A 20,000-nucleotide genomic window follows, 5' to 3' on the forward strand; every position below is an offset into this window, starting at 1 on the left:
GTGTGTGTGTGTGTGTGTGTGTGTGTGTGTGTGTGTGTGTGTGTGTGTGTGTGTGTGTGTGTGTGTGTGTGTGTGTGTGTGTGTGTGTGTGTGTGAGCCTTTTATTTAGGTGCTGAGACTAACGTTTCGACCTTGCGGTCTTTATTAGAGACAAGTGGCAATGGCTTAACTTATAGTTACAAAGTTTGTATAGTTACCAGTATAGTTACACACTTTGTAACAAGCTTAACCTATAGTTAAATACATGCAGTGACATGACTCTGATGCAATGTTAGTCTTTTGCATACTTTAGCACTGTTCGGATTTCGGGAGATTAACCGAGTATCCGACGGACTCAGCAACCGGCAGGACTTTAACTAAGATTCAACACGCATAGACTGAACTAAAGCGTTCCAATAATCGCTTCTCTTTACAAACGCATGCTTTTTATATGGTTTTATTCACTCGTTATTACACATGAACACACACACATACACACTGGTTGTTTCCCCCCCCCCCCCCCCCCGACACAGGATGGATACAGTACTCTGGATCTTTGCCTAATAGTCTGTCCCTAACCTATCTGTCTGCCCCTAACCTATCTGTCTGCCCCTAACCTATCTGTCTGCCCCTAACCTATCTGTCTGCCCCTAACCTATCTGTCTGCCCCTAACCTATCTGTCTGCCCCTAACCTATCTGTCTGCCCCTAACCTATCTGTCTGCCCCTAACCTATCTGTCTGCCCCTAACCTATCTGTCTGCCCCTAACCTATCTGTCTGCCCCTAACCTATCTGTCTGCCCCTAACCTATCTGTCTGCCCCTAACCTATCTGTCTGCCCCTAACCTATCTGTCTGCCCCTAACCTATCTGTCTGCCCCTAACCTATCTGTCTGCCCCTAACCTATCTGTCTGCCCCTATCCTATCTGTCTGCCCCTAACCTATCTGTCTGCCCCTAACCTATCTGTCTGCCCCTAACCTATCTGTCTGCCCCTAACCTATCTGTCTGCCCCTAACCTATCTGTCTGCCCCTAACCTATCTGTCTGCCCCTAACCTATCTGCCGCTGGGAGTTCAGCTCTCATTGAAACATTCTAAGCTGGCCCAGACCGGCCACTTGAGAGCCATTCTTCGCTCTCTCGATCTGATACAACTTAGCTGCACCTTATTACAGATTAGTTCAACACTACCTGGTTGGTACCTATGGTATTTACCTATGGTTTTAAATCTGATTTGGGAGACAAAACAAGAGGCACAATACATACTCTGTTACAATCTAAACACATTACAACACAACGTGTTATTAATAATGCACATTAATATGTATATTCACCATTGGCCTCTCGCCTGCTGCTCTCATGACCTTCTCCTTGAATCTACCCCACTGTTGGTTTACACACATGAATACAGCAGGCCCTTCTGAGGACCCAGCTCCCTGGCACAGTTGTCAGCCAATCGAAAAGCCCAGACTGCTCCTTCTTTGCCTGAGATGAGGTGGTTCTAAGCCCATGCCGGTCCCAACTTCCACCACAATTCCTATGGTGTAAGGCTAGCTGCAACTTCAGACTAGCTTAAACTGGTCGACCCTTAGATATTATTATAAAGGTGTTCGGTAACCCAATATCTAAGTATGGACTTTAGAACACACATTGACCCACATTACAGGAATTTAAATGGTACTTCATCCATTGCTCCCCTGCTATCAACATGTGTGTACCCAGTGAGTCAGCCCCCCTCCCTCTGTAGGTATCGTAAAACACCCCACACTCTACAGGGAGGTAGCCTACCACCCAACCCCACTGGAGTTGCAGGCAGCCTATTTATTGTAGCCTGGTTAATAAACCAGACTAATATCGCACGGATCTGCGAGATATTAGTCTGGGGAGGCTCAGCTTGGATTTCATTTCCAGGGAAACATTTTCTCTTTGACGCAATTGGTCAGAGCTACTGTCAGTCAAAGGTCTCAAGCATTGAACGTCACTGTACCAAAGCCCGCCCATATTGCATACCGTGTCCCTATTGGGCGCCCACATTCTCTGGTGTAGGAAATGGGCGTAAAATTGAGCCTCTCCAGACCGAAATCCGCCGGTAGGCAATTTTTTTTGCCAACGGCTGATTCGGTCTGGTTTATTAACCAGGCTATATTTATTGCCCCACGGAATGTGGACAGTTCTTCTCTCTCCCTGATGAGAGCACATGTCCAGATCACCTAATACATCCCCGATCTTGATCATGATCTCGTCCATCCATAATTGGACAATACAAGCACCTAAATAAAAGGCTCTAAATGTCCGTGCTGCTCCAGTCTCTTCTCCTTATGCCACAAAAAATATTGTGTTATTGTGTTAATATGTGCTGTCCCGTCCACATAAACGTAGAAACAAGCTCGTAGCCTGGCTCGAAGGGATTTGGAGGGCCGTGGGCCAATGCATATCACATGAAAAAAGGTTTTAGAACCTTTCAGAAAACTGTTAGATGATTTAGAAGCCATTTTGTAGAATCAGACTCGCACATAAAGGTCTTAATTTAAATGGGTTAAATGCCTTCTGTAGGGAACCTGGTGCCCACGTTGTGTCTAGCCACGCCATTAACCCATTCTGACCTGAGATCAGATTTAAAAAATGTCTTCTAAATCCTAACATTTTTCAGAAAAAACCATGTTTCTATGTCAGTGGTGTGGTGCTCAACCTTTTCCATGTCAAGGACCCCCAGAATTATCTCTATTGGGCCACACGGACCCCCATCTCAAAATATGTAGTTCCAGGGACCCCCCCCAGAAGCCAATATTTTAGTTAAAAATGTTCGCTCTGAAATATATATTCAAAGATTTGCACCACATTTTCACGACTTTTCAAAAATAGCAGACCTACAAGCTCGTAGCGCGCCACTCGGTGGCGCGCTATGAGCTTGTAGATCTGCTATTTTTCATTAGCTAAAGCATGACATAATGCTAACACCAAAAGGGGTTCCCGCGCAAAATGGGTTAAAGTAGCTTTTGGTCCTGGAGGGGCTCCCCGTACAGACATCCATCCTAATTTAAAGGTTTCAGGCGTTCGCTTTGAACTTTGCCAAAGAGCTACGTCGGCGTTGAGTGCTGGCACGCGACTCGAATACCAATGAGCCGTTTCGCGCGGCCACGGCCATTAGCTTATTTGCTCAAGCAAATATTACCATTAAACATAAAGGCGAGTGAGGCAATTAAAATGGCACTCATGCGGAGAGAAGTCGACTTTACAAAAAAAGAAAAGCTAAACAAACAAGAAAGGAAGCCAAGCAGGGGAATGAAACTTGCAAGTTGCGCTGTTTCGAAGAGGAAGCTACTGTTTTTTTTGCGATATCTTCTCATGGTTGTCAATTTGCATATTAGCACAGTATACTTAGCCCAGTACTTTCAACTTATTTTCCATTTTTCATACATGCAGTAGTGTAAAGTAACGAAGTACATTTACTCAAGCACTTATAGTTGAGTACAATTTTGAGGTATTTTCTTTTTTTAATTAAGTATTTCCAAATTGCAATACTTTTGATTCTACTCCACTACACTCAAAGCCAAATAGCCAAATATTATACTTTTACTTCCCTACAATTATTTGAATTAATAAGTATTAGTTTATTTGTAGATTGAGATTATTGTTACAAACATTTAAATTAGGAAAAAAAGGGGGAAAAAAGCCTCTGCTCCCAGAAGAACCAGCACTGACTTGTGAGGCGAGTGGCAATGGCTCTCATAATATGGGATTATTAAAGTTTTTAATGGACTTACACTGAGGCCATTATCGCTCGGATGAATCCAATGCATTGTATTAAATGAAAGGACAGTGTGGGAGTTTGATTCATAGAACAGTCAAAGATTGGAAACAAGGGAGGTAATTGGATGGACGTAATTAAGCTTATTTTTTTCTCCTCCGCAGCAATATAATCATTCTGATGTTAAGTGACTGGTAATGCCTCTCCAACATGATCCAGTGTCCTTTTCCTTATGCTAAGTTAGCGTTTTATTAATAAATGCAAATTGTACGATGCGGACGCCGGAAATGTCTGCAGAGAATGGCCCTTAACCATTTAATCAACATGCACCATCGTTTGTGCTGCAAGCAAAGCGAGCGAGCATGCATAATTCATTAGTGCTAATAATGCGTTTGATGTTAATGTGACTATACCGTCTAATTGTAAGACTGTTTAACGTTTGACATATCCTTGGCAGTGTCTTTAAAGATCGATGTTCGTCTAATCACAAAGGCCCTTTTTTAAAGTATTTTGTACCAGATATGTAGTTGTTTGAAGATCCGTCGACCCTCTTTTCCCTTAGAGTGGACCACCCACTGATGGTGGTAAATGGTGCATTTATATAGCGCCTTTATCCAAGGCACTTTACATAGATTGTGCATTACATTCACCCATTCACACACACAATCATACACTGATGGCTGCGGAAACCATGCAAGGCACCAACCAGCACATCTGGAGCAATTAGGGGTTAATTAAGTGTCTTGCTCAAGGACACTTCGACACTAACTCTGGGGGAGCCCGGGTTCGAACTGGCAACCTTGCGGTTACCATCCGGCTACTCTACCCCTGAGCCACCACTGCCCCGGAATACCATTCATCACCAGCTCAGACACACAGTCCTCCAGTGTAACAGTTTGCGATACCGTAGTAATGTTAAGTAACTATAGTGTTCTGTATTTTATTCTGCTTTTCGTCAAGCAGCAGCAGACAGAAAAGAAAAGTCATGACATGTCGTCATCATCGGTCACACACGTAGCCTACTGCCCGACCGGCGCCGATCAGGCTGTCAATGCAGTGCTGCATGGCATACACGCTTTTATTTCGCTAACTCTCATTCCAATTATAAAATATATAAAACATATATATATATATATAGGCTATAGTCTACCTGTCCTGACAACTATTAAACGGATGTAGTGTCACTGTTGGTCCACTCAGACAGAACACAAACATAAAGAGGTGGATGGATAGGGTAAACGAAAAAAACAAACCAAACAAGGACACTGAGTCATCCCACTTTTACACCCAGAGAACACCACTGATACTCGATGAAGTTATTTATTTACTTTATTATAAAGAGGGTAAAATAGTGAAATCCCCACAGCCTTTAACAACGGGCTCCTATGGGATGACATAGTTTAAAGTCTCACCATGACACGCTGTTTTGGATCGTCCCTCTCCGACGCGGTGGGAGAGTACACTGACCAACTGACCACTAGCCAACAACTCCTTCACAACGCACTGGAAAGGCTGTATAGAGCTGTATACAGTAGATGGCTAATATTTCCACAACTTTGTCACAATTAAACTGAGACAAAGGACAGATGCCAGCGTGATACTCTGCCTTTAATGTAAGTGCCTCTGGATTAAGAGAGTCTGCTAAATGCCTAAATTGCAAATTGTAACTATATATTCTGCCAAGCCCTAGCCTCGGTCCCAGGCTTACTTATCTGCGAAAAGAAAAGCCTGGTCACAACGTAAGGCAGAGAAGCATAAAGTAAAGCCTGGTCACAACGTAAGGCAGAGAAGCATAAAGTAAAGCCTGGTCACAACGTAAGGCAGAGAAGCATAAAGTAAAGCCTGGTCACAACGTAAGGCAGAGAAGCATAAAGTAAAGCCTGGTCACAACGTAAGGCAGAGAAGCATAAAGTAAAGCCTGGTCACAACGTAAGACAGAGAAGCATAAAGTAAAGCCTGGTCACAACGTAAGGCAGAGAAGGATAAAGTAAAGCCTGGTCACAACGTAAGACAGAGAAGCATAAAGTAAAGCCTGGTCACAACGTAAGGCAGAGAAGCATAAAGTAAAGCCTGGTCACAACGTAAGGCAGAGAAGCATAAAGTAAAGCCTGGTCACAACGTAAGGCAGAGAAGCATAAAGTAAAGCCTGGTCACAACGTAAGTCAGAGAAGCATAAAGTAAAGCCTGGTCACAACGTAAGACAGAGAAGGATAAAGTAAAGCCTGGTCTGGTCAACAAACAAATGATAGTCTTTTCAGCGTAGGTCTTGCTCAGGGTGGCCAAGCCCCCGCCCTGCCTGCGTTGCGATTGGCTGAATGAAAAACAAAACAAAACAAGGACACCACCTTATGAAGGGGTTTAATATTATAATAGCATAATAATATGCTTTATTTATAAAGCACAGTGTTGTAAAGTGCTTTACATACAAAACCAGCACGACGCCATGCATAAAACAACGTGCACTGAGAGATAACACATTAAGGAACCAAACAAAGTTTAAAAAAAGTATTAAACTAAAAGTTTTAAGAAGGGATATAACAAAAGAAAGTGATTCATGAATTAAAGGCCGAGGCTCCTCCAGGTCGTTGAATCCAGAGTGGAGGAGACGTCTGACAGCGAACGCTGCTCGTTCGCCCTTTGTCTTCAGCCTCAGATAAACTCCAGTGTGCGTCGTCTCCTCCTTCCTGGCTGTGCTGTTCTGTGGGTTTCCATCAAGCCCGCTGTTTTGCATCCGCGTTTGACACGGTGGGGTGGGAGGGGAGGGGATGGGGGGGGAAGCTGTGCCACTTCAGCAGTGCTGGCAATTTAGCTGCATGAGTTTGATAACCTGTTAGAGCCGCCGCCTCCTCCTCCTCCTCCTCCCCCTCCTCCTCCCCCTCCTCCTCCTCCTCTTCCTCCTCCTCCGAAAACACACATATTCAGCTTGCATTCATTGTATTAATCCTCCTCATCCATAGAAAAATATAAACGCACGCCCTCCCATATATATTTGGTGCTGAGCCAAAACTCTAACAAAAAACTCCCCCTGAAATTCTAGAACAAAGCGGGGGGGCTTTGAGTGCACTTTTGAATGCTACAAAAATATATTATATTAGCGACACGACAGCAAAACAAATGTTTTGACCGCCAGGTCTTTATGTTACTTTATGCTTGATAAAGCTCATGGTCGAAACATCTTGTTGCTAAATACATGTCGTCGTTAATAGATATTTTTGGAGCGTTCAAAAGTGAGTTTCGATCCCCCTTTTAATCCTCATCGCCATGACCAAAATAATAACGTCTGAGTTTGTGTTACACAAATATAACGCTATACTGTATATAGGGTGCATTCACATGCAAATGCATTGATTAATTAAGGTATGCATGAGAAACAGAAGTTCACCATACTGTATTATACAATGACAGGATAATCAGTAAATATTGTTTAGTCCACACGATGTGACTGTATATCGTTCATAATATATTGTACATCCATACAGGGGAGTTGCAGTGCTTTTGAGTTGCAGGTATTTTGTGTTCAGCCTCTTTGCCAGCTGTATTCTCCATCGTGTGCAGAGAGGGCGAGAGAGAGAGGGGGCAAGAGAGAGAGAGAGAGAGAGAGAGAGAGAGGGTTGATAACGACACTGAAATAACAAAGCCAAGGATAACTGCCTGAATGTTCATGTAACGGTTGAGTACCTCCCCTGACGTTCAAGGTGTCTTTGTGTGGGTTTGTGTCACAGACAGACTGGCAGGGCAGGGCACTGCCTCCAGGGCACTGCCTCCAGGCACCCGGAACTAGTAGAGGCACGAACACTGCCCCTGTGGGAGCCACCCCACCCCGTATAGGGCAAAGCCAGGAGGGATGAGAAGCGTAACCACCTATACGTTACTACGGAGATGCACTGCAGCGCGACAGCTTAGCTTAGCAACACTGTAGAGATAGGAGAGAGTGGTATAGGGCGACGATTCAGGAGTCCCCAGTTGGTGTTGGCTAGACCGCACTCTAGCATCACGTCTCGCATCACATTGTGTCTGGACACATGGGCCCCGATTCATCAAGTAATTTATAATTTGTACCAAGATTTCCGACCATTTCTACGTTACGTCTTACGTGTGGAATTCATCTTTGTTTTGGGGCCGTGACAAGTGACAGGCTGGCTTTCAGGGTCGTGATCAAAGCGTAAATGCATTTAGCATGCTTTAGTCTCATTCATGCTGAATCAATTAATAGTCACAAATCTCAAATAAAATATGTACTGTGTAGGCTATCTGGCTATGTGCCCAATATAACACAACTAAATATATACTGTAGCCTATGCCGTATATATTTCAAAATTGTTGTATTGCGCAGCTTGCGCTTGTTTGCATATTCTATGGTTCACATGACGGTCTGACAGAGTTACAGTCACTAGGGCCTGGGCGAGGGCATGTGGCTGCTGTATTATAACATGTATTATAACATGTATTATAACATGTATTATAACATGTATTATAACTGTATTATAACATGTATTATAACATGTATTATAACATGTATTATTATAATGTCTCCAGGTTCACCTACACCCTGGGCGAGGGCATGTGGCTGCCGCTGAGCAAGAGCTTCGTGATCCCGCCGGCCGAGCTGGCCATCAACCCGTCGGCCAAGTGCAAGACGGACATGACCGTCATGGAGGACGCGGTGGACGTGCGGTGAGTCGCTTTTTCACCGCAGGAGAAAAAACTTAATTTATTTATTGTTTTATTCCAAAATGAGTTATTAAATAGCACAGGCAGAGCATGTCTGACATAAATGTCAGAGAGCTGAAATCGACATTTAAATAAATGTTAAGAGTCCACAGAATTGAACCTTTTCAAGACTGCTTTATCAACTCTCTGCTTTCTACAAGGCGTTGCTCTATAAGCCAATATCTCCAAAACTGGTGGGTCAAACTGAACAACCAATATGTCAATTTGAAGCTATGATTCTAGCTATGATTAATAATCCAATGACTGTCTCCCGTTCACAGCGGGTCACACGTCGTTGACACCACTATAACTATTGTCCATGTGGCTGTTTGACACTTGGAACCCCACCATATTGTTTATTTCCATTCCTCTGGCTTCATAACCACCGCCGGGGGAACACAGTCTTAACTGCCTCGGCGAGGTTGATGTCAGACACCGACCGGGAGGTCTCATTGGTCATGATTCACAGACCAATGAAACTCTGGAGGACCAACACAAAATCAATAAGGTGATGGCAGAGAGATGGAGAGAGAGGGAGGGGGGGGATATGGGGAGAGGGAGAGGGGGGAGAGAGAGAGAGGGAGAGAGAGAAAGAGCGGAGGGGTTTTGGGCAGAAGCAGTGGGGAAGGAGAAAATAAAGTTAGTAATGCAATGCCATTAAAGTGTTTGAATTGCATTGTTAAATGGTTCATAAATCCTCCTGCTCCGTGTGTAATGATTACCTTTTGAGAGAGAGAGGGAGAGGGAGAGGGAGAGAGGGAGATATGGAGAGAGAGAGAGGGGGAGAGGGAGAGAGGGAGATATGGAGAGAGAGAGAGGGGGAGAGGGAGAGGGAGACGGAGAGAGAGTTATCAATTGGATAACAGCAGTTCCACAATCTAGTACGTAGTACGGAGTTGTATCGCATCCTCCAGCAGGACTTTGTACCGTCTGATTGGACATTGTTGGGGGGGGGGGGGGGGGGATGATGTCATGTGTTTATTACTGCCAGCACAGTTTATATGCAACTTCTAAACGGCTAGAGAGGAGTTACAGTATTTTTGGACAAGGTTATTCCCTCCCTACTCGGGAACGATGCAAATGGAGCGTTGCGGTCCCGCCCCCGACGAGCGGCCCAGAAGACAGTTTATCCCATCTAGACGTTTCATAAAGTATTTATTTGGAGACCTTAAAGCCTCGGACAGAGCCAACTCGGATCGTGACAACTCATGACAACAAACGCAAATTTTTTGGGGCCGGACAAATAATTAGAAAGAATAATTAACAACCCTTTTTCTTTTTTCGGGCCCAAAATAATCTTATATTTAGTCGACTAAAACTAGACTAACGCTAAAACATTCCAGGTGACTAAAATGTGACTTAAACTAAAATCAACAACACTGCTATTGATAGAGAATGCAATATGTGCATATGCATATATCCCTGACATCAGAAACATGGACTCTATCACCATATTCCAAACCCACCTGTTTAGGCAGGCATATAATAATAATAATAATGAACTTTATTTGTATAGCACCTTTCATACATAAATGCAGCTCAAAGTGCTTCACAGGGCAGGACACAAAAATATAATACAATAAAACACAAGTAGTTAAAATGATAGAACAAAATTGAATATAAGAGCATAAAATAAATAAAAACAAATAAAAACACCACATGCAGCAATCAGTCAGGGCAGGGTAGGAACGTGCATAGTAAAACTCAACTAAAAGCAAGAGTGAAGAGGTGAGTCTTGAGTTGAGATTTAAAAATGTCTACAGAGGGTGCGTGTCTGAGCTTGAATGGAAGTTTATTCCAGGCTGTTGGGCCGTAGAAGCAAAAAGCTGCCTCACCATATTTTTTTGTGCACATTCTTTTAGGCACTTCAAGTAGGCCAGCATTGGAGGACCTGATATGGCTGAGCTCTGTGTCTTCTGCTGCAAGTCGTGCTCTAGTTTTGTTTTGCTTTTAACTGTGTTTTTGTATCGACTGTTTTTAAACTGTACGGCGACCTTGAGTGCCCTGAAAGGCACCATATAAATAAAATGTATTATTATTATAACCGTTATCGGCTCCCAACGAAGCATAAATCCAGCTTAAGGCCCATAACGATGTGGAGTGTCCTTGATAGAAATTATTTAATTCCCCCGCCGGGCATTGCACACCACAGAACTATAGAACTACTCCTCAGTTAACCAGCATGCAATATTAATTCTCTGAGGCACAGATTTATTTGAAACTAAGGAGTTGGCGGTGTGTCATGTTTATTTATGTAAGTACGCTGGTGGTGTGTTGAGGAACATGTTGTGTAGCCCGCTGCAGCATTATTTAAGTGTTTTATTTATTTTGTATTTTTTTTATGAATGATGCTGACTTGACAGCGCAACAGAGGCATGTAAAAGTAGATCAATATTCGACCTGTAACCGTATCCAAGGGTCGATACCGAGTGTAAGCGTTAAAGCACTTTAGTTTTAGCAGCCTGAGGCATACGACTGATCCACTTACAACAACAACAACAACTGATGTGGAGGTTTCCATTGTATGAATTCCCACTTTTCTAGATATTTCTCTTAGATATAGCGTTGATTTCGATTTTTTGACAGCACATTTTTGAGCGGCGCCTCCGCTCCATTACGCAGCTATGTGTGTCCCTATACATACGTACATATACAGTACGTACAGTAGCCTAGGTGTGTGTGTGTGTCTGTCTCCGTGTCCGTGCATGGAAAGCTGCAACGCAGTAACTCTGTAATTTCCCGACCGTTCCAAACGTGATTTGGTCAAGTGGATATGGCCTAATTTAGCCCAAGGAGTGTTTTTTGTGCAAAACTAATGCTTGGAATTGATTCAGAATCATGAAAACCCCCTAGTTTCATATGTCACATGCTACTTAAAGAATTTGGCCTTATATAGGATGTTATGGGTATGGTCACATATTATGCTAATAACTCAATTTCCCACAGGAGTTGAATTTCAAACTTTTAGTACATGTTATTAGACACATTTAGAAACACATTGGTGAAGAAATTTCTTGGTAACGATTTAGTTCCCAGATTTTCATAGATTTATCTTACTATTAGTTTAGACAGTACTTGGTTTAGACTAGTCATTGGTTAGACCAGTCATTAGTCCTACAACTACAACCTATCTCAAACCCTCACTCTAAACCTAACCTCCCACGGGGCAGCACACCTAAACCTAACCTTAACCGGCCATGTCTAACCAATGACTAGTCTAAACTAAGTATGCATCCCAAAAGACAAATCTTTGAATATATTCTTTCAGAGCGAACGTTTTCAACTCAAATCTTTGCTTCTGGGGGGAGGGTCCCTGGAATGACATATTTTCAGATGGGGGTCGGTGGCCAAATACATACACTTTTTGGGGTTCTTGACATGAAATATTGAGCACCACTGAACATGAAAACATTTTAAAATACAAAAATAAAAATGTCAGGCCTAAATGGGTTAAAGGAGCATTTAATTAACATTATCTTCATCTAATTGTTTCTTGTCACTAATGCTCTTGATTGGTCCCATTACTTCCTACTCACCACACGTCTCAGAGGCAGCAGGCTGTGCCACAGTGGTGGTAATTTCATACAAGATTTCAAACTAAAAAAAGAAAATAATTTTAATTTTATTGATGCAAGAACAATATCTTCTATTTCAGCAAGCTACTGTACACTTCCAGGAAGACAAAGGATGTATTTCCAATTAGTTTGGAATCCCCACCGACGATATCATTGGTAGGTTTTCTGAAACGGTCCACAGCCCACGTCAGGGAACCAGATAGGCCTAGCGACTTGACACCAGTGGTAAAAACATTAAAATAAAATAAGAAAAAGATACTCACATTTTACAATTACAGGTATATTCAGTGATTTCACTTACTTCAAATATCACTTATTTTTTTGTTTTGTTGTGATAATCCTCCCTACTATAGAGTGTGCTGGCCATATAAGGAGTTCCTCCCTGTCCCCAGTTAACCCCTGGGGGTCAAAAAACCTTAGGTTTCGTTTTTGACTCTCTATCCTGATTGGACGAAAGGCTTAGGTCCCAGCCAAAAATGAAACCTAAGGTTTTTTGAGTGAAATCACTGAATATACCTTTAAGTAAAAGTATCAATACTACAATGTAGAAATATTCTGTTACGAAGTAAAAGTCCAGAATTAAAAATGTACTTGAGTAAAAGTACAAAGGTATTGGCATCAACATGTACTTAAAGTACCAGAAGTAAAAGTACTCATTGTGCAGAATGTGCCTTTTCACATCGCATTGCAATGCATTGTGAGCTTGCAGATCGCCAAATGTATGTTTTGTAAAGAAATAAATAAACTCTTATTTTTTTAGCAACTATTGTTTTCAGAGTTGTAGTAGTAGTAATAATAATAAAGCTTTATTTATATAGCACCTTTCAAGAACAAGGTCACAAAGTGCTTAACAAGAAAGTGAACACAAGAAAGAACACAATGATAATAGCAAAACATTGGATACCAGGAGGAAAATAACAGGGCAATATGTAACATTCACAACTATAAAGGCTTTATAAAAATGGGTCTTCAGGAGTGATTTAAAACGAGGAACCGAGTCGGCAATCCTGATCTCCAGGGGCAGCTAGGGCATTCCACAGTAAGGGTTATTTCTAGGGGCAGCTAGGGCATTCCACAGTAAGGGTTATTTCTAGGGGCAGCTAGGGCATTCCACAGTAAGGGTTATTTCTAGGGGCAGCTAGGGCATTCCACAGTAAGGGTGCACGGACTGGAAAGGCCCGGTCGCCTATATATTCTTTTCACACCAGTTTGTATGGTAAGTAGAGCCTTGCCTGAGGATCTCAGCTCATAGGGGTCGAGTAGGTCTGAGATGTAGGATGTAAGAATGTAGAATGTAAAGAGCAGAATCTTAAAGTCGATTCTAAATGAGATTGGTAACCAGGATAGGGGTGACATGGTCAAACCTTCTTGCCCCTGTTAAGGCTGCTGCGTTAAGGCTGCTGCGTTCTGGACCAATTGCAGCCGGTGAATGGATTTGTTTTGAAAGACATGAGTAAAATGGTAAATGGTGCATTTATATAGCGCCTTTATCCAAGGCGCTTTACAGAGATTGTGCATTACATTCACACATTCACACACACATTCATACACCGATGGCAGCGGAAACCATGCAAGGTACCAACTAGCACATCGGGAGCAATTAGGGGTTTATTGTCTTGCTCAAGGACACTTCGGCAGTAACTCTGGGGGAGACCGGGTTCGAACTGGCAACCTTACGGTTACCATCCAGGCACTCTACCCCTGAGCCACCGCCGCCCCTAAAGGGAGTTGCAGTAGTCGAGGCGTGAGTAGATGAAAGCGTGGATAACTTTAGTTAAGTCGGGGCGTGAGAGGAAGGGTTTGATTTTGGAAATGTTGCGAAGGTGGTAGAATGAGGACTGGACTAGTAGTAGTAGTAGTAGTTAGTAGTAGTAGTAGAGTAAAAGCACAATATTTACCTCTGAGATGTAGTCGTAGTACAAGCAAAGTATAGCAAATTGTAAAAAAGGAAAAGTAGAAAAAAGGCCTACTGAGTGCGGAAAAAAAGCTGTCTCCTTTCCAGGCGAAGAAGCAGCGACTCTACTACGAGTCTCTCTCGCGTGGCTGAACTTCTCACCCTATATCTCAGTCCAGGCCAGACACAAGATAACAGGACCCCCAAGTATCGGCGCTCTTTACTGTATATGTCATCGCAGCCATTTTTGTTCACGATAAAAGGGGATAAGTGCCGCAGCGGCACTGCTCCGTAATTAAAATTAATAGTGATTCAAATCGAGCGCACACAGTCCATCATCATCATCATCATCATCATCATCATGGGCTCATTTCGAGGCAAAATGTCACGTGAGTTTCACAGTTCCCTCGTGAGCCAACAAGTGGTTCACATGTAAGGTGGAAAGGTTAATTGGGCGCAGGTTAGCGCTGTCCTCCCCACCACCACCATCTCATCTCAAAACGAGTACATTTTTTTCCACCTCGTTTCCCTCCCATCCCATCCCCCGTGAGTCCTCACCTCGGATGCACCGCCTGCCATCCGCTTGCTACCTTTTAATAATAGAATGTATTAATTATGACTGAGGACATTTATCACACGCTTTTGAATATTCATTCGCAGCAATATGTGGTTCCTACAGTAGCTCTAGCTGTACCTGCGCTGACCATGATGGATTTTCAATTTATAATGTTAGCGGGAACCGTTAATATGATGAACACAAACATCCACCTCATTGCACTTCCTTTTAATTAAATATAAGGCCTATGTTATTGCAATACATTAAATGAAAATAAATAAATAAATAAAACATTCTTATAAAACCTGGATACTATTATATATTATATATATATAGGCCTACTATACTAGGGCCCCTCATTTTCCCCACCTCTACACCAAATCTCTTCGCCCGAGTATAAAGGATTATTTTAAAGGTATATTCAGTGATTTCACTCAAAAAACCTTAGGTTTCGTTTTTGGCTGTGGGACATAAGCCTTTCGTCCAATCAGGATAGAGTCAAAAACAAAACCTAAGGTTTTTTGACCCCCAGGGGTTAACTGGGGACAGGGAGGAACTCCTTATATGGCCAGCACACTCTATAGTAGGGAGGATTATCACAACAAAACAAAAAAATAAGTGATATTTGAATTAAGTGAAATCACTGAATATACCTTTAATGTAAATTTCCATTCTTAACTTGTGAGATTCTTGCGTGTCTAACAGTGGTGTCGATTGGATTTATATTGCAATTGTTAAATATATTGCGATTCAATTCGACATTGTGATGTATTGAACATTTAAAAACAATTATAAACTATATAAACCATGAAAAGTTGAATCATACACGTCAGTCATTCTTACTGTCATAAATAATAATAAAAAAAAAACATTACTTAATGTAAAATAAAATCACGATTCGAACTTCACGATTCGATTTTAAAATTGTGGCATTGAAAGTCACGATATTTGAGTGAATCAACCTCTCATCTGCTGAATGATGTAGGTGAGGTGCTGAAGTCACAAAATATGTTGTTCTGGGGACACTTAGAACATGTGAGTTAAAGAGAAGGTTTGCTTTAAAAAAATATATGTATATTCAAAGATTTGACACAAGATTTTCAAAAGCTGCGCTTGTAAGATCTTGCTATTTCCATCCATCCATCCACCTTCAACCGCTTATCCGTAGTCGGGTCGCAGGGGCAACAGCTCCACCAGAGTGCTCCAGACTTCCCTCTCCAGAGCAACATTAGTGACTTCCTCCTGGGTGATTCCGAGACGTTCCAAGGCCAGTGAGTCGATGTAATCCCTCCAACTGCGCCTTGGTCTGCCCCGGGGTCCCACCTCAGCTGGCTCCTTTCCAGGCGAAGGAGCAGCGGCTCTACTCCGAGTCTCTCTCGTGTGACTGAACTTCTCACCCTATCTCTAAGGGAGATGCCAGCCACCCGTCGAAGAAAACTCATTTTGTCCGCTTGTATTCGCGACCTTATTCTTTCGGTCATGACCTATACTTCATGACCATAGGTGAGAGTAGGAACGGAGATTGCTCGGTAGACAGAGAGCTTTGCCTTCTGGCTCAACTCTCTTTTCGTCGTTACAACAGTGCGATACAGCGACTGCAATACCGCCCCTGCCGCTCCGATTCTCCTGCTGATCTCCTTCTTCGTTCTCCCCTCACTCGTGAACAAGACCCCGAGATACTTGAACTCCTTCACCTGTAGGGGTAATGCCTCATTCCCTACCCGGACTGCACAATCCTGATGAGAACCATGGCCTCAGATTTGGAGACGCTGATCCTGCTATTTCTCACACCTAATTTGATTCTGTCTTGGACCGAGGGACAATACCCACCGAGTCCACTCGAGCCACTGCGATGCCAAGAAATAAATGTATTATACCCATATTATGAGGAGCCCCATTCACATTAACATTAACATTAGCTATAAGAGAGCTGTCTGGTGCTTATAGACAGCTATCGTGTTAAGTACCAGCGCAACAGACCGCAGCTAACGTGCCTGCCTGCTCTCACAGGGTTTTCTGTACAGAGAGAGAGAGGGAGAGAGAGAGGGAGGGAGAGAGGGAGAGAGGGAGAGAACAACTTGTCTCGGTCTCAACTTAAGGCCTATTCATAGTCTGTATTTTCAGTGGAGAGAAGGGCTGGGGCGGTGGCGGTGGTTTGCTCTTCACCGCGGCTCGTGACGTCATGTCGTAGTTCGGTGGTCACCTAACCACCGCTAATCCAGACTATGTATGAGCCTTCAGTCTCGCCTCCCGTCGGTCCCGTCACAGACTCGACCCCCTCCCACACTTGACTTGGACTCGCCTGCCCTCGGTCTAATTGGTCTTGACTTGGACTTGCTTTACTGTAGGTGGACTCGACTTTCTACACTACAGTTCAGTTGACCACAGGGACCGGGATAGATAACATGGAATAAGTGTGGTTCTGGTTTGCCATGAGCCCGGGGGGAAGATAAGTTGTAATAAGTGTGGTTCTGGTTTGCCATGAGCCCGGGGGGAAGATAACATGGAATAAGTGTGGTTTTGTGTTTGTCAAAGGGTATATAAAGCCCAACACACACCGGGTGCGCAGCGACGCGGCACAGGCGTTGCCGCCGCGTGGCAACGACTGGAAAATAGAACAGTGGCGTATCGGAGCGTCAGGCGAGGCGTGAACACACATCGGACGCCACCAGTGTGCGATATGTTTATTGAAAATAACGGAGGCGGCTGTTTTGACGCGTGGCGTTCGCAGACGGTGTGTGTAGGGCTTAACACAGAATAAGTGTGGTTTTGTTTGCTGCAGGGTAGATAACATAGAATAAGTGTGGTTTTCCGCAGGGTAGATAACAAACTAAGTGTGGTTTGTCACAGGGTCGGGGTCAGATAACATGCATTAAGTGCAGGTTCAGGTTTGCCACATGCAGGGCCAACGGGGTGAAGACGTGATGGATTGCTGGGATGTTAGAAGTTTCTCTCACAGTGCTTTATGTTAACAGGAGATGGAGAGATACTGATGGATGACTGGGTAAAGAAAGAGCAGAGGGAAAAGAAGAATAAAACATTACCATAAGCCTGATATTAGTTGAGGACGAACCATGTGCTGGAGGAAACTTGAATACCATTAACAAAAGGGCAAGAATTTCATTTGATTAATTTGTCTTTTACAGAAGTTGATTAACCCATTCTGCGCGGGAACCCCTTTTGGTGTTATGGCATCATGTTATGCTTTATCTATTGAAAAAATAGCAGATCTACCAGCTCATAGCGCGCCACCGAGTGGCGCGCTACGAGCTGGTAGGTCTGCTATTTTTTGAAAAATCGTGAAAATGTGGCACGAATCTTTGAATATATATTCTTTCAGAGCGAACGTTTTAAAATCTTTGCTTCTGAGAGGTTCCTGGAATAACATATTTTCAGATGGGGGGTCGGTGGCCGATTACATATAATTTGTGGGGTCCTTGACATGAAATATTGAGCACCATCGACACAGAAACATACTGTAGGTATTTCAGAAAACTCAGAATTTAGAAGATTTTTTTTATTTCGACGTCAGGCCTAAATGGATTAACCCATTCTGAACGGGCACCCATTTTGGTGTCAGCATCATGTTATGCTTTAGTTATTGAAAAATAGCAGATCTACAAGCTCTTATCGCGCCACCGAGTGGCGCGATACGAGCTTGTAGGTCTGCTATTTTTGAAAGAATCGAAGAACGACTGACATTTCTACAATCTGATCTCAGGTCAGAATGGGTTCATCAGACCAGTGTGTGTCCAGTGGAAACCGCGTATGAATCTGATCTCAGGTCAGAATGGATTAATCTTCAGACATTCAGACCCTCTTCTTCCCCTCGGGGAGAGACGGTGCACGGATAGTTATTCTCTTCCTCACTCCGGCGAACACCAGAGAATGAGAAATGACTCCATACAAATGGAACTCTCCACTCACACTCAGAACTCCAGAGACTAAACGGACTCCTGCGGTTTCGCCCATCCATCCAAAGCCCGCCGAAGTGCCGTGTCAATTGAATCGGCCCCTATACTGTACGCATACGGCATCCATGATGGTATGGAATGGATGGGCCATGTAAACTGTCACGCAACCTGCGTGAAATCTGAAAATTGCCGTCATGGATAAGAGGAGAGTGTTTTTAAAATTGATTCACGTGCGGATTAGCCACCCACACTCTGTTTGCACGTTCATAAACTCGGTTTATGGACTCCTCCACCAACCTCCAGACGGTTTTCGTTAAGTGCAATTCACATATCAAAAGCAAAAACTAAATAATAATAATAGACCAACAAAATAAATACTTAGGCAAACACCATGGAACAAGACCAAATAGCATGAGAACTCTCTTCAGGCTAAACCTTGGTCACACAAGGCCCTGTAGCTCCCCCTCAGGACTGTTACCCGTGTTAAAACACAATCAGTGCCGGAAGTGCATCAAAATAGAAGCTCCGGGGTGCCAGAGTTGTCTGATCGCTTTTACTCTGAAAGCCATGAACCGGAAACACTTTCCTAAAAAAGGTTAACTTTACAAAGTGACCTCACATCCCCGATCATCTTAATTTATTTTTTTTACGCTCCAAGAAGCGTTCATATTTTGCGGGAGAGACGGATGAGGAGCAGAAATGAAGCGCCAGCATATCGATCCATTCATCACCACGGAGAGCGCCCTGGATTAGGAGATACGAGTCATTCTTTCCGCCGCGCTAACATGGGAGTCAATGACAAGCTAATAGTTGCACAGAGCGTTAGCGTACGGAAAGCGAAAAGCGAAATGCCCAAAAAAAAAGGAAAAAGTCTGAATATTCTTATCTCGCCCCGTGTCACTAGGACGTCGCTAGGACGTCCACAGACGTCGTAGGCACTAATTCTTCGGGATCCTTATGACGGCCTCATGCGTCGTATGAACTGAAACGGTTAAAGCCCACAACCGAAAAGGTTGGCTAAAGGGCCTTTCTGTGTGGAGTTTGCATGTTCTCCCCGTGTCCCCTAGGGTAGGTACCCTCACAAAAACATGCAGTAATCCTGGTCTCTAAACTGCCTCCCCCTGGCCAGCCGGGGCGCCTGATGGAGGGGAAAGGAACTGGTTGGAATGACGTGTTCCTTCCACGCGCTACGTCCAACCAGGGAAACTCCCCCCTGTCAGGTGTAAAGGAGCAACTTGGACACTCAAACATGAAGGAAGCATGAGTTAAGTCCGTTGCTCTCCCTAGGTTGGCGGAGGGTGTGTAGAGCCCAGGATCACATCACAGGATGATTGACACAGGGGTGAAAAATGCGTTACAGAATCGTGGGACAAAAAATATAAATTTAGAAAGCCCACAACCAACTAACGCACCTGTCCCTGCAGCCTCCCTTAATGTAGGAGTGGATCCTACCACAGGACACAGAGCAATTAGCAACCTTTCTTCTCAATAAATACTTATAAATAAATACTGCCATAACTAATCCATTGTATAAAAGTAACCTAAACATACTAAAGATGTGTTACCATTAAACAAATATAAATAAAGCATGAAAACTCAATGACAATTACTCAAAGCATAAGAAGAA

The 20,000-nt window shown here is 43.4% G+C and overlaps 1 protein-coding gene across 1 annotated transcript in view; it reads left to right on the forward strand.

Annotated features, from left to right (window-relative positions):
* Positions 1-20,000, forward strand: part of astn1 (astrotactin 1) — a gene marked incomplete at both ends in the record, with an annotated part of 516,901 nt that overhangs the window by 243,526 nt on the left and 253,375 nt on the right. Inside the window, 1 exon segment of the mRNA XM_083781951.1 lies at positions 8,261-8,398. Within this exon segment, the coding sequence (XP_083638077.1) occupies positions 8,261-8,398 (138 nt within the window).

Source organism: Protomyctophum parallelum (assembly GCF_964188405.1).
Source record: "Protomyctophum parallelum genome assembly, chromosome: 14".
Taxonomy (NCBI): Eukaryota; Metazoa; Chordata; class Actinopteri; order Myctophiformes; family Myctophidae; genus Protomyctophum; species Protomyctophum parallelum.